A 15,939-nucleotide genomic window follows, 5' to 3' on the forward strand; every position below is an offset into this window, starting at 1 on the left:
GCCCAAATATTACATAATTTCATCTACATTAGGGATTCACATTTTGTAATTATTATTTACCATGAAAGTGAGGTTATTTGTTTTCTATGCTTTCAATAGTAAACTCAAAGATTACATAAACTAAAACAAACACTTTCGTCACAACAAACCTGCATACTCAGAAATTTGAAATCAGTCCGATTGGATTTTTACTAAAAATTTCCATAAATAAGTAATTGTTATTCCTTATTGAAATAACATTAGACTTTCTTAGTACTTCGGTTTGATACTACGAGGGGGGTTAATAGCCACTTTTGTGTATTAAGAGCGCAAAGTAGGTTATTGCCACTCCAGAACTGTAGATGGCCGCACGAAGCTTAGTCTGAGTGCGGCCATAAATTTCGAGAGCGGGAATGACTGTTTGTGTTCATAACACAATCCAGATTTTCCTACCACTATAATTAACTCATCATTCCAGACGGATTAACTTTTACGTTCCATTTTGAATGATTAATAGTTTACGTCATGTTATGATGTAATGACTACAATTAGGATATCACGACCAAGCATCTACCAGTGCCGCGTCGTAGTGTCATGTCACGGCCGCCTTAAAAAACTCCAGGCCTCGGCCTTCGAACTGGCAACGTCGCAAGTGGTGTTGTAACAGCTGTTTTTGTTTGGAAGCAACTAATGGTATATGTGTATTTACGAAAGATTGGTTACTGGACTATGACAATATTGACTCCGCTTAAAAAGGGACAGATATAGATTTTAATTCATATTGTTTCAATTTTCAATTATGTATATTTTATTTTTAATATTTTAATAAATTTATGTTCATAAATTAAAAACTAAATCAACAAAGTGCGAATTAATGAGCTGATGTCACCTGTCTGCCATTTTATCTTATGGGAAGTCTGTCACTGAACAACACCACTTGCGATGATGCCAATTCTACCAGGCCGCGGCCTGTAGTTTAAGGCGGCCGTGGTCGTGTACTGGTCAATTGAAAATATTCGTGCATTATCCTTCCGTCTTATGTGTTATGTTTTATGTACTTGTTCTGTTCCCACCGACAACCTCAATATGATTTTATTATGTATCTGTCTTATGATGAGATTTTAGGCTTGAAACCGGTCACCATAGGCGACAGTATTTTTACAGATGGACAGGTAAAATGAGGTATTTAAATGAACAACTTGCTTAACAAGAGATATAAAGTTGTCCACTGTTCAATTTAAGTCCAACAACTCATCAAACTTATAAATCGCTCGTCTTTCCAGTCCTTTGGGATTAGATTAGCACGACTCCTTAAACTATTTACAAAAGTCAGTTTACACAAGGATTCAGAATTATACTTCCTTTAAATTTCACAGGCAAAAATATACCAGTTTAGGAAAACCCCGTCACAGAAAGTGCATTACCATGATTATTTAAAGTTGTTCTAAGGAGCTACAATTTCTACCAATAACCGTCTAAAAGCATTGTCGATAGGCCAGGAATCGACTTTGTCCCTGCCATATTGAAAATGTTATACAACAAAATGGGATGCTCCATGTGTTGAAATAATATTTTTTGTTTCAGATATACAATGAAGTCTAGTGAAGCGGGATGATGACGTCGGACAAAATGGCGGCCACTCTGTGGCTCATCACTATTTCGCTCGTTTCCGCTGGTCAGTATACATCCTTTTTTACCCTTAAACAGCTATAGATTAATAAACATATATTTCAAACAAATGTAATATTTTTGATACGCTTGTAAATTTGAACACGGTTTTTATGTTATAAAAGGATTGAGAAAAATTGTCTTTATTATATAAATGCTTTAGTAATCGTGGTTTCGTATTCGAAAAGGATGTTATTAAGGGTGGCCGAATAAACTGAACATTTTAAAATATGCATTACTTAATTTACTTAATCGTTTTTGCTAAAACCATAACTTTTATTAGGCCTAAATTTAAATATTAGCTAACTCTCATTATTTATTACATTCACCATTTACTGAACATAGTTGGATTAATTTGTGAGATGCTCTTTACTTATGGAAAGCAATCCAATTTAGGTGGTGTTTACTTTCACTTATGCATGATTAAATCATTTTCCATTACGCGTCCCAGAATTTCATGGTAACCATTAATTTGTAACTACTTACTCGTTAACATAGGTCTAAATCCTCCAGGGATCGGGGTTTGTAGGTGTGGATGCGGAATTTAAAAAACCCTCAAAAAATGACACAAACACAAGTATGGTAATTTTTTTCCCAAAAAATTGTATCAAAAGGTTAAACACTCCATTCTAGCAATATTATAAACACCACGGTTAATATTGTAAAAAATTAACATAAGATGTGTTTTTAAAACGTTGCTTTATCTCATGTGACCTCAAAAAAGATCTTGACCATATCAACACTTACGAATTAAAGCTTGCTTAAGCATTTTAACATCTGATGCGTCATCAATTTTTTTTCACACAGTGGCTTAATTTTTATTAAGATGATTTTCTCTTACAACCCGGGGATTAATTTAGTTTTAATGGCTCGAAATGATATCGTGCCGTCCAAAATGAAAGTTAGTAAAGCAAAATCGCTGTGCTGTCTTTACGGGCCATTACACATACGTATCATATGCCAACATACGGTTAGCCCTCGCGACAGTAACTCCGACGCATATACTATCCGTAAAAAAAAAACGATTTCCTGTCGGCCACTCTGTATTGCTCTTCGCATTTTTGTAATACATATTAATAACTTGTGTTCGGTTTGAAGGTATATGCCACCAAACACACGATTGGTAAAGTGTATTGTATGGATGTTACGCAAATTATGGTATTATGCGATAATACTAACATTGATTTTTAATTTAAAATTAAGTTAGGATAATTATTTGTAGATTTAGTTCGAATAATGAAATATGCTTATATTATTTAGACTTCCACTAAAATACAATTACATTCGTTAATCACACTGAATATACTATCATGGGTGAACCAGTTTACGTGAAACCAAGCTGTGCTAGGCTGACTAATATAGGTTTAGATTACCTGTTTGCTGTCAACAAGATTCTTGTTAGTACAAGGAACAGCTGTGTCCTGCATTCAGAAAAATAGCTGCATCAACCAAGGATCGTTTTGTCAGCAAAACAGTTAATCTAAATATATTAAGTTCTTATAGACCGTTAAGAAGTCATTCCATAATGACATTATTTGGCAACCCTTCCGATTATATCAAAATACAACTGACATATATTCTATTTTATTTAACTCTTTTCTGAATTGGTATTCAGAGAACAACGACACTCTCTGGTTCTACGGCGGCAACGACTCTACGCCTCTCTACTCTGACTCGACCTCAGAGGAGTGGCCAGTCACTACAGCGCCTCCCAGACCAACCTTCTTCTTACCTCCGCTGCCCCACAATCACCAGGGGTCTAGATGGGGTCCGTACTTTGAGGATGGCCCAGGGCCAGTCAATGTCACTGCTAGGGTCGGGTCCACAGTGCAACTGGACTGCAAGATAGGCATGCTGCATGACAAAACAGTAAGCAAGATGTGGTTTTACGATATTGGACCCAATGTGTTGGCTGCTAAAATGGTGGAATTTTTTAAATGCAATACCTTACCAAAATTCATCTTAAAAATGAAGGGGAAACATCCCCATTAGAAATTAACTGTATTTCTTATAATGGAAAAGTTAGATATTGGTTCACTTCATGTGTGACACCCTGTATAAGGGATTCTCATTAGCCCCTATTCCTTTCCGGCATGTTTATAACTTACTGACTTTTTAACAAAACAAAAATGTAAGGTATCTAGGCTAATGGCCCACAATACTTCTCTATTAATCCGTTTGGATAATAGGTATCTTATACATTTAAAAGAAACGTGGTTTAAATTGTATAAGATACAATTTAACTGCCCATTGAATAAAAAACCCTAGCATCGAAATCATTTTTGCTTTTCCAAAATAATGTTTATATTACAATACTCTTTCAAGACAAATTCTCATGCTACAATACTCTTGCTAATCTCAAAAGCTCTTAGTGTAGAAAAATTATTTTTGTCTATATTATTAGGTTGAATTTTGAGTAATACGAAATACTCTGCTTTCAAACCGAAGGAAATTCTTCTTGATGACCTACAAATTAAAAAGCAATAGGGTAGAGTATGTTTCCAACACATCCTTAAACCACAATGTGTATTTTTGCCAGCTAGTACAATACTATTCATCAATCAGCACAGGTTTCCCATCACCTAAGTTGCGGAAGTCCCACAATCCCCAAACTCGAGTTTCCAATATCGTAGTTGGTGACGTCATCAGATGGTTCACCGCCCATCAGCGTCTGCTGCATTATTCATTCACTACTCAAGCCCAGGCTGATTGCTTCACACTGCATGTTTTGCGGGAAACCTTTTACAAATTGCGAACATCGTGACTCCGGTGTTTCAAAACAAAACATTAGGACCTTTTTAAATTGATTTGGTTTCATAAAAAAATTATTTGAATAGGTGCGTTTGTAAGAATTATTATTTGTTGAACGAAGATTTTGTGTACATTCGTGTACGTGTTACCAAATGGATATTGCGTACTTTGTATTCACTATTAGTAGAATTAATTGAAGCTACTACACTTCTGCTTTTGTTATCCTTTTCTAGGGTCTGCGCAAAATTCAGCATACCTAGTATCCAGCTATATTATGGTAATCTGAAATATAAAGATTGTAATACAGGGATAATTTCCTAAGTGAATATATAAACTTTTAAAAATTTAACATGGGCTATGTGGGGTTGGGGGGGGGGTGTTGATTAGCCACAAAACCCAAATTCCATGATTACCGATTGGAAAATAACAGTAAAAGCTTTACAAAGAGTTGTGTGACATTAGACGCATATTCCAAATGCAGATATAAAGGAAAGATCAATCGGATTGATACTGTTAAGTAGCTGTATGCAGTAAGCTGTTGAGCATAATATACTAGAATATAATGAGCCAACAGAGCTCTAGAGTATACTAGAGTAACCAATTTGAGCCTATGCATCATTGACTTTGAATGCTGCAAATAGACACCCCATTTATGTAATCTAAATGTACCATTGACTTTACACACTACATGTTGACATCTCAAATAAGTCCTGTAGGTAAAGTTTAGATTTTTTGTAAGAGATTGAGACATTCAATTTTTTGACGATCAAGCTAGTTAAAATTATGTAATTTTAGTACTTTTAATACTTTGCATTGAAATGGTGACCATACAAAGTAGGTATTTTAGTTTAAGTGGAAATAAGTGTAGATAAGTGTAGGATGAGTGGCACGATCATTTTATAGCTCCGGAAGTTATTTATTTTAATGGCACACAATATGCTACTTCCTTATCAATAAGTTTTGATAATAGATTTATCATGCAAAAAGAAATTTGTTTTACAATTAAAGCGGCATTGAAAAAAACCTAGCATCGAAATATTAAAATGGTATAAGATTACCTGTTTCTGTCTGTGATCCATTGACTAAGGCCGACGTATATTCCTTAGACACAGCTGTTAATTAATAGCCCATACAGCTAATGGCAGCTAAGGGACCTACAGTTTATAGTGGAATCCGAACCACATTTTTGCCTTGGTATTAACAAATTGGTCTAATTATCAAGACAGTACTGTGAATAGTCGTAGTACTCACTAGTGTGAACTTGAATCCACACTAGGGAGTATCGCATCCACAGTGTATGCCTATAAATATGCACAATTTGTGACCTCCTAGTAGCTGGATTACAGGACGACGAGTTATTATAATCCCTTTTGGTAACAAAAATTGTACTTCCCCTTCTCAAACTAATATTATTACTATACTAGAACTTATAAACCAGATATGTTTTAATGCAATAACTTTACTAGGATCAACTTGTTTACAAATTTAGATTCATGTTAATATTAGAATCAAGGAGGGAGTTTGGTTTTAGGAAATATAACTTTAGAAGTAGACGAGAGGTAGACATTGAAAAGTGATAAATAACTAAAACAAGTACTTTTTAAAACTACTATTTAGTGCTTTGGAGTATCCAGTGTTTCTTAATGTTAACCTATTTTGAGTCTTTTAAATTTTGCCAATTAACGTATACTCGTACCCTATCAAACTGCTTCGATTAAACACAGACATTTTTACTGTGCACGCCCCAAAAGCTGGTCCATACTCTTACCTCTTCCCTAACATTGTATTTCACTTTCCCTTTCTAGGTGACTTGGCTGCATCGCAAGACAGAGTCCATCCATTTACTGACTGTTGGACGTCAGGCCTACAGCAACGACCAAAGAGTTACTCTTAGTTTTCGCTACCCCAACAACTGGAGGTTGGAGATAGTGTTTGTCACGCGCAGAGACGAGGGACTCTACGAGTGTCAGGTGGCGACGTTCCCGCTCAAAGTTAGACAGGTCTACCTCAAAGTTACCGGTAAGTTTGATTACATTGTAGCTTTAAAATGGTTTTACGTTGTTTCCTTTTCATTTGGTTTTAACTTGGATCTAAAATATAGGTTAGGGAAGAACAGACTGGTTTGAAACGGATATTGGATCCAGAATTATAAAAAATATAATTTTATTTGACATTGGATTAAGAATACACCATAAAACTATTGTAAAACAGAACTGTAATATTGACTTATCTACTGACCTGTATTTTTACCTGGCTCTTCCCATTGATGTATACATTGGTTTCCAAAAATTAAACAATCTTCAAGTAAAAAAGTTACATCTTTCATTCAGTTTGAGTATCTTGTCAAATATACAGTACATAATAAAATATTTAATCTTTATAAACGAGGAGAATTGATTAATTTGGAATTTACATTAACCAACAAGTTTTTTGAAGACGTTTCTTGTGGCAGGCCTTTCCCTCTACATATGATTCGTGTATGTAGGCTAAAACCAAATTGTATTAATAAGCTTTTTACATTTTTCTCAAGGGATGGTTTTACAATGCATAAACGTGACCCACCTTATACATCAAACATGTTATATATACATCCTTAAAAAATGTTATTGTGGATTTTGAAATATCAAGAATATCACATGTTACTTTTGATCAATCAATGTATCTTATGAAGTGTCGCACAAAACATAGTTAATATTATACTATGTCAGCTCCAGAGGTGACCATAACAGACGACAAGCAGCACGCTGTCACAGAACGTTACTACAAGGCTGGCAGTGCTGTAGAACTGACTTGTCTGGCCAGCCATGTGGAGACTCCAGGGGACAACGTCACGTGGAGAAGGGAAGATCGACCCGTGGATAAGGGAGTTAGGTCAGTAAGATTACATCTTCATAGGAATATCAAAGCTTTCTGGCGATACAAGAACAATGTTCATCTTCTGGATAAAAGGGAGTGAAAAGTGAAATCCATAGTTCTCTTCAGTTTTTTGTTTGCAGCTGTTTGTTTTGTGTTCCATTTTACAGCCTAAGACGATAGAATATAGCCTGGGGTAGTTTTAAAAATTAATTCATTCTATTCCTAAGGTTCTTTCATTATCGCGTGGCTAAAATCTATTGGTGTTTGTCAGGATTTGAACTTTGGACCTCAAGGAACGAACCATCGCTTTCTATCACTAGACTCGTTTTTATACTGGTTAAAGAAATTAAATACGGAATACTGTGAAGTGATGTGCATTACACCTACACATTCACTAACCAATAGAGCGGTATGAATGAACAAATTAGTTTTTATAAATATTTAATAAAACATTTATAAAGTATAAACTGCATGTATTATTGTTGTAAATACTTCGAAAAATAACACTACGCTATGACATACAGGGTGTCCATAAAAACGTTTCAGGACTTAAGGAAATAAATCCCCATTCTAAAAGGAAGAAAAAAAGTTTATGGGACGGTATGTCCGAAAATGCATATTTAACCAGATTTCCGCCATTTTATTTTTTATACAAAAATATTTTTATCTGTGAAGTTTTTTATTCGATGATTATGGCTTTTGGTAAACATGTTATCATACACAATACCTATAATAGAAAAAATAATAAAGTTGTTCCGATTGTAAATTTCAAAATGGCGTCCGTTTGAATCTGTCTAAATTAAATAATTCAAAAACGCCTAATTCTATGACAAATAAATGTCAAGAATACTTTTTTTTAAATTTTTAATGTCCTATCAAACAATACCAAGATCAAAAAGATCGGACAAAAGATAACTGAAATATAGACTAACGGGTTTTCTGTAAAAATAAGGCAAAGTTTGCATGGGGAAACCTAAATGTTTTGTTTGTAATTGTTTGATAGGGAATAAAAAATGCTAACAAAATTATTCTTGAATTTTTTTGAGTTATTCAAGTTAGAAAAATTCAAGCGGCCGCCATTTTGAAATTTACAATCGGAACAACTTTATTATTTTTTCTATTATAGGTATTGTGTATGTGTATATGTGTATATGTTAACCAAATTGCATAATCATCGAATAAAAAACTTCACAGATAAAAATATTTTTGTATAAAAAACAAAATGGCGGATATCTGGGTAAATATGCATTTTCGGACATACCTTCCCATAAACCTTTTTCTTCCTTCTAGTATGGGGATTCATTTCCTAAAGTCCTGAAACGTTTTTATGGACACTCTGTATAACAAAACCCATATTTATTCTTAACTTGTGTTGTATATCATTGTGTTGTTTGTAGCTTCAACAACTCTGTGGGCGCTGGCAGCGTGGCAGCGACTCTAGTCTTGAGGCATGCACAGAAGAGACACTCGGGCAACTACACTTGTAGTGTGGGCAACTTAGCGGCCGCTTCTGTGTCGGTGCATATACTTAATGGTAAGTATTTCAATAGTACAAGTGGGTTATGCCAACATAAATTACATTTGGTTAAAATACCATTGCTCTTGTTATTAACTTGGCTTTTATTACCGAATAAGATGGAGTGATATAACACTTTTCCTTTACTTATATTTAAAAAGAGTAATAGTAGAGCATATTGAGGACGTGATTGAAATAAGCCTAAAATCACCAAATAATATAAATAATCTAAATATATATTATTATTTACTGAATAATCCAAACCAAGATTACATTTATCATTGAGTTGTCAATTAATTATGTTATCAAACAAAAGGTAAACGTAAAAAAGAAAACAAGTCCAAGTTTAAACTATCTCCACATAAACAATAATATAGACAATCGTAAAATTACAAAAAAAGTAATGTAATTGATTTATAATACTCCTACTTTACTAATACGTATAGCTAAACAATTGTTTAACTTATTTTATTACAAATCAATATGGTTGTAGTATTACCAAAGAAGTTAGCCAAAATCACTTTATGCATTTTCTAGATACTTTACGAAATATATATTTTATAACTACATGTCATTACATTGTAGGAGAGCTCCCTGCGGCGGTCCATGACGGCAGTTCTGGCACAGTGACGTCATGCTGGTCCTTGTGGCTGTTGACGTTGTGTTGTGTCTTCGTCACATGTAGGTGACATCGTGTCCGAGTTCTATGGTAAGGACTGCAAAATTTAAGTGGCATACTATACAAAACATCTCAATAATTGATACAAGTACCAAAAAAGTTAATCATAGTCATAGGTCTATTACAGTGTTATTTTACCGATACAATTTATTTTCGGTTGGTCGGAAATTTTTAAGTTAGTAAGGAAAATTGTGAAATGTAAAAAAACTTTGATTGGCATGTCGGAGTAAAATTTACAAGTGTTGTTCATTCTTGGTATGATTAATACGTTTTACGCAAATAGAAACATATGTACGGATATATTCAAGGTTACAAAAATTGTTCAGGCTTTGTATACACATATCATTGTATACCAAATTGATTTGTTAAGCAGATGATGCAGAAGTACATATACGATAATCAGGACAAACATCCATTATACTAGCATTATTGCTTCTATTATTTCTTTAAAGGCATATATATATTTAGGCATATATATATACCGTTAGATATATATATATAACGGTTCTACTTGCTGAGAATGCAACCCTGTATTAGATTAAACCCTTTATTAGACTGTTTAGATTCAATTGTAAACCTTATGATTCTAATAGCCGTTCATGATAAACATTGAATTGACAATGTGGGTAATTAGTTATACAACTATTGATTTAAATTGCATTTTTAATTTCTAGTTGCATAAGATAATTACTATTTTACCTAACAAAGTATTAATTGAATTTACTCAACATCGATACACTCAATTGTTTCCACACACGCATCTTCAGATTTAGACTTTACAGTAGGGAGAAAAAGTCTATTTATGCACTGATTAAAGTCAATAACGAAACCTCATGTTACTAATAGCTTTAAATATATAATTTTGATTTCACAATTAATTGCTATTTAGTTTAAACAACTGAATCAAAACTCTCTTTATAACTCCCATTTATATCAATATTATTTGCTATGCTAATAAAAAATTTTTAATATGCATAAACACACATTTGTTTGTTAAATTATACGTTCACAGTTTCTTACAGTTACCCTGGTAAACTTGGCTTGAGTATGATCAGCCGTTATTGAGTTATTCAACTAAAAGTTTGCATAAAGTCCGAGCTCAAGGAGCTTCACTAGTCCCGCTTAATTATGTTATTATTAGGCAAGGTTTTATACATTTTAATCGTATTTTTCATATTTTAAATGTATATTGTCTCTATAAAATGTATACTATTTATGTAATCAGATGTCCTCGCCTAAAATTAATATTTATTCAAGTGAAAGATTAATAATTATTATTTTTGTATATGATTTCAGATAAATCATCTGACCAATGCAGCTCTAAGTGTGCAGTACATGATGTAAAGAACTGAGGAAACAAAGTGGAACAAAAATAGTGAACAAAATATTATAGTGATAAAGACTTAAGTAGAGCTAATTGTAAATAAATTGATCAAGTTTAACTAAGAAAATTACGTCTTAATACAAGAAATATATTTTCTTTTACTGCAAGATATGATATTTATTACAAAGTTGCTGTTGTATTATTGATTTTCAAAAAAAGTTAACTCATTTTCGTGACGTTAAAGAAAGTTTAGTATGTGAGGTTCATGTATCTTCCACTTTTGTACACTGTCCATACAAGTTGCAAAAACAATTATTCATGTTAATATGTGAATGTAGTAAAAAATGTTACACATTAAATTGTTTAATTTTTATGTTTATTTCGCTTTAATTATATTCATATTGTATATAGCTCTGATATGTTTCTAAAGAATGCATTATATATATATATATATATATATATATATATATATATATATATATATTATACTAGAGAGTTATTCTAAATGAAATATGTAAAACGAATTTATATGAAAATAGAAACCCCTATACGGTTGTTGAGTATTTTGATTTTATGTATAAAGTGTAAAAATTATATTGTTATAGTCAATAAAATATGTAAATATTTGTAAACATGTTTACAATTATTTTACCTCAAACCCGTTTGTTGTATTTATGACAGTACTGATTTGTCTAGGTTGATTTTGAAAAAGGATAGACATTAAATATTTATGTTATTTTTCTATAAAATTATTACATTACAATTTATTTGTATCGTAATCTTTATGCCTATAATTGAGATAAAGATTTGTACTAATAATATAGTATGTCTTACACGTCGAACACAAGAAACATCTTCCATTTTAGAAACGTTTGTTGTTGATGTTTTATTCACTGCAAACGGTCTGCTGGGAAAGTTCAAACATTTTTCGCTTTTAAATTGCAAATTCTTAACCAAATGTAGCTTTGCGTTAACAAATTATTTTGCAAAAAAAATTTACAAACATAAGTACGAAAAAATATAAGTATCCAACATGAAATATTTGTTTTTTGTAAAATCATGAATTAATAAAATTTTTATTTTTATTTAGGTGTGATATTATATATTTTTTAAAATTATATTACTAAGCCACGTGAGTAATACAGCAATCCTGTTAGAAAAAAAATTGGGCGTCACTCACCTTTTTGCAATCCAAGTTCCCACAGTTCATTGAACATCACAAACACCAACTAAAAAAATATGATAATGGACTAAAGTTCATTAACGGCCTTAATTCGTTTCACCTACTATCAACGTGCAGCATTTTTCACTATGCTTTAAAAAATAGAACAGTAATGTCATGAGGAGATGATATGGAATTAACTAGACATCCATATAAATTACAGTTTAATCTAAGATAGTGGAAAAGCTTTAGACATTGGTGTTATAACTATATATCTTGAATCGTCACATGATCTAAGCTTGATCATCCTTGCCTTGATCACCATTATAAACTTATTGTTAGGTTTCGTTAATAAATTATTCTTACACAGTGAGTAACATGTTTTATCCGTCATAAACCATACTCACGATAAGATGAATTAATTTACACAATGTCTCTGATTATTTATATGACGTTTTGAAGGATATTTGCACCATCAAACATCGCCATAATTGTGTCAATTATGTTGCGAATGATTCATGCATAATTATGCATGTACAATTTCAGATAAAATATAAAACAAGTAAAATTTTATATATTTAACTTTTTGTTATTATTTTATGAAAGGCGATTATATCTTTAACAAATAAGTTCATTTTATGGTAGACAAAAGCTGCTGAAGGGATTTACCGATTCAACAGTATAGAATCGGTATATCAATTGTATTTTATGAGTCCACATTACAGGTTACGGTAAAAAATAAATTTTTCAATTTTTAATCAAGATAATTTAGTTTAGCTATTTTTTAATATAGGCTAAAATAATACTGGGCATTATAATTTATAATAAAAACATTACCAATATTTTATGAATTTTTTATTTTATGAGACCTTTTGCCAGCTGTGCTGGCATCATCAGACACATCACAAAACTAACAAAAGACCAAAGAAACAAAAAAAATATTGGGCATTTTCACTGAGAACAGAAGAACGCAGTCAAAGGAGTCCTTACCGTCCGGACCACGCCCTTGCTTTACGACGGAACCAATCTGATTCAGCTGTATTCAGTGTTTTTCTCCAAGAATAGTTACTCTAAGCTTAATGGTAAATAGCTTGCTTGGATTCAATACATGAATTTATAATGTTAAGCTCATATCTGGTTATAATGCATGGAACATAGTAGTAGTACCTACTGAAATGTATAGCTCAATACAGTTTATAAAACATGTTGTCCGTGTTACAAGTTTGTAGCATACGATTATCCCCACAGTTGAAACCTTAGTGTAATATGCACTATATTCAGCTATTTTAGGAACTTAGAGTTAGCTAAAACGAAACAACCAGAGTTAGGGTTAGATGCATTTGAGTGACAGTTCACTTCCAAACTAAGTCAAACTAATCAAGGTAACCAAGACTCAAGACACTTCGAAATAGCATTAGTACAAACTACAAATCTGCAGTCTGTTTGTTCATTGACAAAGTAATATATCCATATATGTACACAGTGTAATAAGAAAATATATAGTTAATTTAATAAAACAAAACAATTGGTTTAAAACCTAGATACATTGTAGACTTCAGTGATAGTAACTTGGCATCGATATATCATATATAATGCCATAGCTTAAACGCTCATGCTTGACTTTAAGTAGGGAACTTAAAACTGTACTTAGACATACATTTGATTTAAAGGACCTAAGAAATACCACAACCCAGATGAAAGGAGTTTAGTCAATAACTCCACCAGTCACGGATGTGATGCCGCATGCCTCACATAGATCAAACATATTGTCTTGATGCCCACGCACTAAACTTCATTTTGTCACGATATTGGAAATAGGCTATTTATATTCCCAAAAATTAAACGTCCTTATAGTTATTTTCTCAATACAAAATATATCATATAATAAATAGCATTATAAATAAATCTATTTACGTCAGTATCCCCAATTTATAATTGATGTCCTGTCCAAACCAATATCACTACTTCAGAAATACGTTACCATTAACCACGTATTTCAAGACACCATTGAAACACTCAACAATAACCAAACAGATATTTATTGTGAATTTATAAGGAATTAATGTTTTTCTTACAGTTGTAAAATATTATAAATACATTTGTGATAAAATAGACTTTCATTTACCATTAAAGTTAAGTTTTAAATGTATCAATGTTTCAAAATTGTTTTAAAATCATAATTTCTTAAGGATATAGTTACATCACAATAAGCAATATTACTACCTGTAACATCTCCTTCATACAACAACAAAATATCCCAAAGGTATGTTTGAGTAATTTTATGGAGATTACAATTGTTACAAGTTGTTGGCGAAAGCAGAACTAAAAATCTATTATGTTTATTGAAGTAATTTTAATATAAAAAATTAAAAATTAAAAATAAATTCGATGTTTTGACAAGTGAGGTATGGTTTTTAAAGTCATGGTCCTTACTAAAATAGAAAAGGTAAACAGTTGCCCATTGTTAAAACTTGGCATTTTTAAAGGAATTGTGAGATATCAGATTACTTTAGTAGTTTACTTTAGATGTTGAATAATTATATACTAATTTAATTCTCTAAGAGTTTTAGTTTAATGTCTTTTCTTTTAATAAACATTTTCTTATATTCTTCTTTAACTGCTACAGACGTGAAATAACATGTAGTTATTCTAAAATTTAAAAAATACTAGTTTTTTGAGGATATATTGGACCCCACTGACAAGGCTTGTAAACTAGAGAAGGCCGAGGTGCTGTTATGATATAAATACATATTTTTATTTGAGTTGACCACTTATTTTAAGCAGTTCACAGGTAAAAACCCCTGATCCAATAAATTGTAAAATATTAAACTCAAAAGTGGTCGTTTGTTACCGGTACCTTAAGTAGCAGCTTTTATTCCCTTTGAAATATGCATACGCTTTCAAGATAGAGGTTTCCATATAAACAATTTGGCAGAAATACGTTCGTACTTTTAAATTGATAAATGTATTATTTTATATAACGTATATAACTTAACGCATATATAGTTCTGTGCAGATTGTTTGTAATTAACCTCCACTTTGTAGTTGGCAGGACAGATTGCAGTCAAATCTAGGAGATATCTTAATCCGCAGTTACTAGTGCATTACGCCCATGTCGGAAATGGCATCACTATTTGGTAGCAATACTGTAATTTGTTTATTAACAATCACTGAAGTCTTTATCTTTTAGATTATCTAATACACACAGACAGAAAAACTATTATACTACAAAATAAAAAAAAGATAAATATACCATGTACTAGTTGCATTCTAGCGTCCATAAGGACTTGCTCCTGAAAAGATTTTATTTTGAAAACTTAATCATATAGGAAGTTTACAAACATATTTTTTTTATTTTATAAATTTCATAGTTTAGTTTTAGTATTTTTCTAAATCATTGTGCCGGCTGAATGGTTTATTAGAGAGATAAGTTTAAAGGAAAGTAATGATTAATGCATGATTCCTTTGTAAGGTACATATTATGAACGAGAATGAAAAACGAGACTTCATTAAACAAGTATCAAGGATTTTTTAAAGTTATTAATTTAAATATCTATAGTAGCATAGGTTGGTCTTTTGTTAGTTCTTGATGGTCTAACATGTTTAAATTCTTGCTCTACTTAGTAATTCTCTTGTTTGAACTTAGCTTTGAGAGTATAAGGGATAGCCTATTATATCTTAGTGGCTTTGTACAAAAGCTGTGTCCACGCAACTTGCTTTATACTCATAAAAGTTAAAATCATATGATTTAAAAGACATAGGAGATACAATAGCGTTGTAAATGTTATAACAGGTATCAACATAATTAACCTAATTTTCAATATAGTCTCAAGGTAAAACAAGTTTTTTTTTCAATTCCGTACACTTAATGGTTATATTAACCTTTTACAAAATTACTTACATATACACTTTATTATGTAAATTATTTTTTTTCAGCACTTAAATAATAAAAAGGTAAAAGAGATAATTACTGATTGGTTTGAGAATGAAAAAAAAAACATATA

The 15,939-nt window shown here is 31.8% G+C and overlaps 1 protein-coding gene across 2 annotated transcripts in view; it reads left to right on the forward strand.

Annotated features, from left to right (window-relative positions):
* LOC128996846 (zwei Ig domain protein zig-8-like) overlaps positions 1-11,179 on the forward strand; it is a 315,132-nt gene extending 303,953 nt beyond the window's left edge. For both annotated transcript variants that reach the window (XM_054422352.1, XM_054422351.1), the window contains 7 exons: positions 1,564-1,654; positions 3,263-3,516; positions 6,204-6,417; positions 7,107-7,269; positions 8,652-8,788; positions 9,356-9,479; positions 10,746-11,179. In XM_054422352.1, the coding sequence (XP_054278327.1) occupies positions 1,591-1,654; positions 3,263-3,516; positions 6,204-6,417; positions 7,107-7,269; positions 8,652-8,788; positions 9,356-9,459 (936 nt within the window). In that variant the 5' untranslated portion in view covers positions 1,564-1,590 and the 3' untranslated portion in view covers positions 9,460-9,479; positions 10,746-11,179. The remainder of the gene's footprint in view (positions 1-1,563; positions 1,655-3,262; positions 3,517-6,203; positions 6,418-7,106; positions 7,270-8,651; positions 8,789-9,355; positions 9,480-10,745) is intronic.
* Positions 11,180-15,939: the final 4,760 nt, after the last annotated feature.

This window comes from Macrosteles quadrilineatus, unplaced genomic scaffold (assembly GCF_028750875.1).
Source record: "Macrosteles quadrilineatus isolate MER2022 unplaced genomic scaffold, UCM_ALF_1.0 Scaffold_6__1_contigs__length_79288215, whole genome shotgun sequence".
NCBI classification, from domain to species: Eukaryota; Metazoa; Arthropoda; class Insecta; order Hemiptera; family Cicadellidae; genus Macrosteles; species Macrosteles quadrilineatus.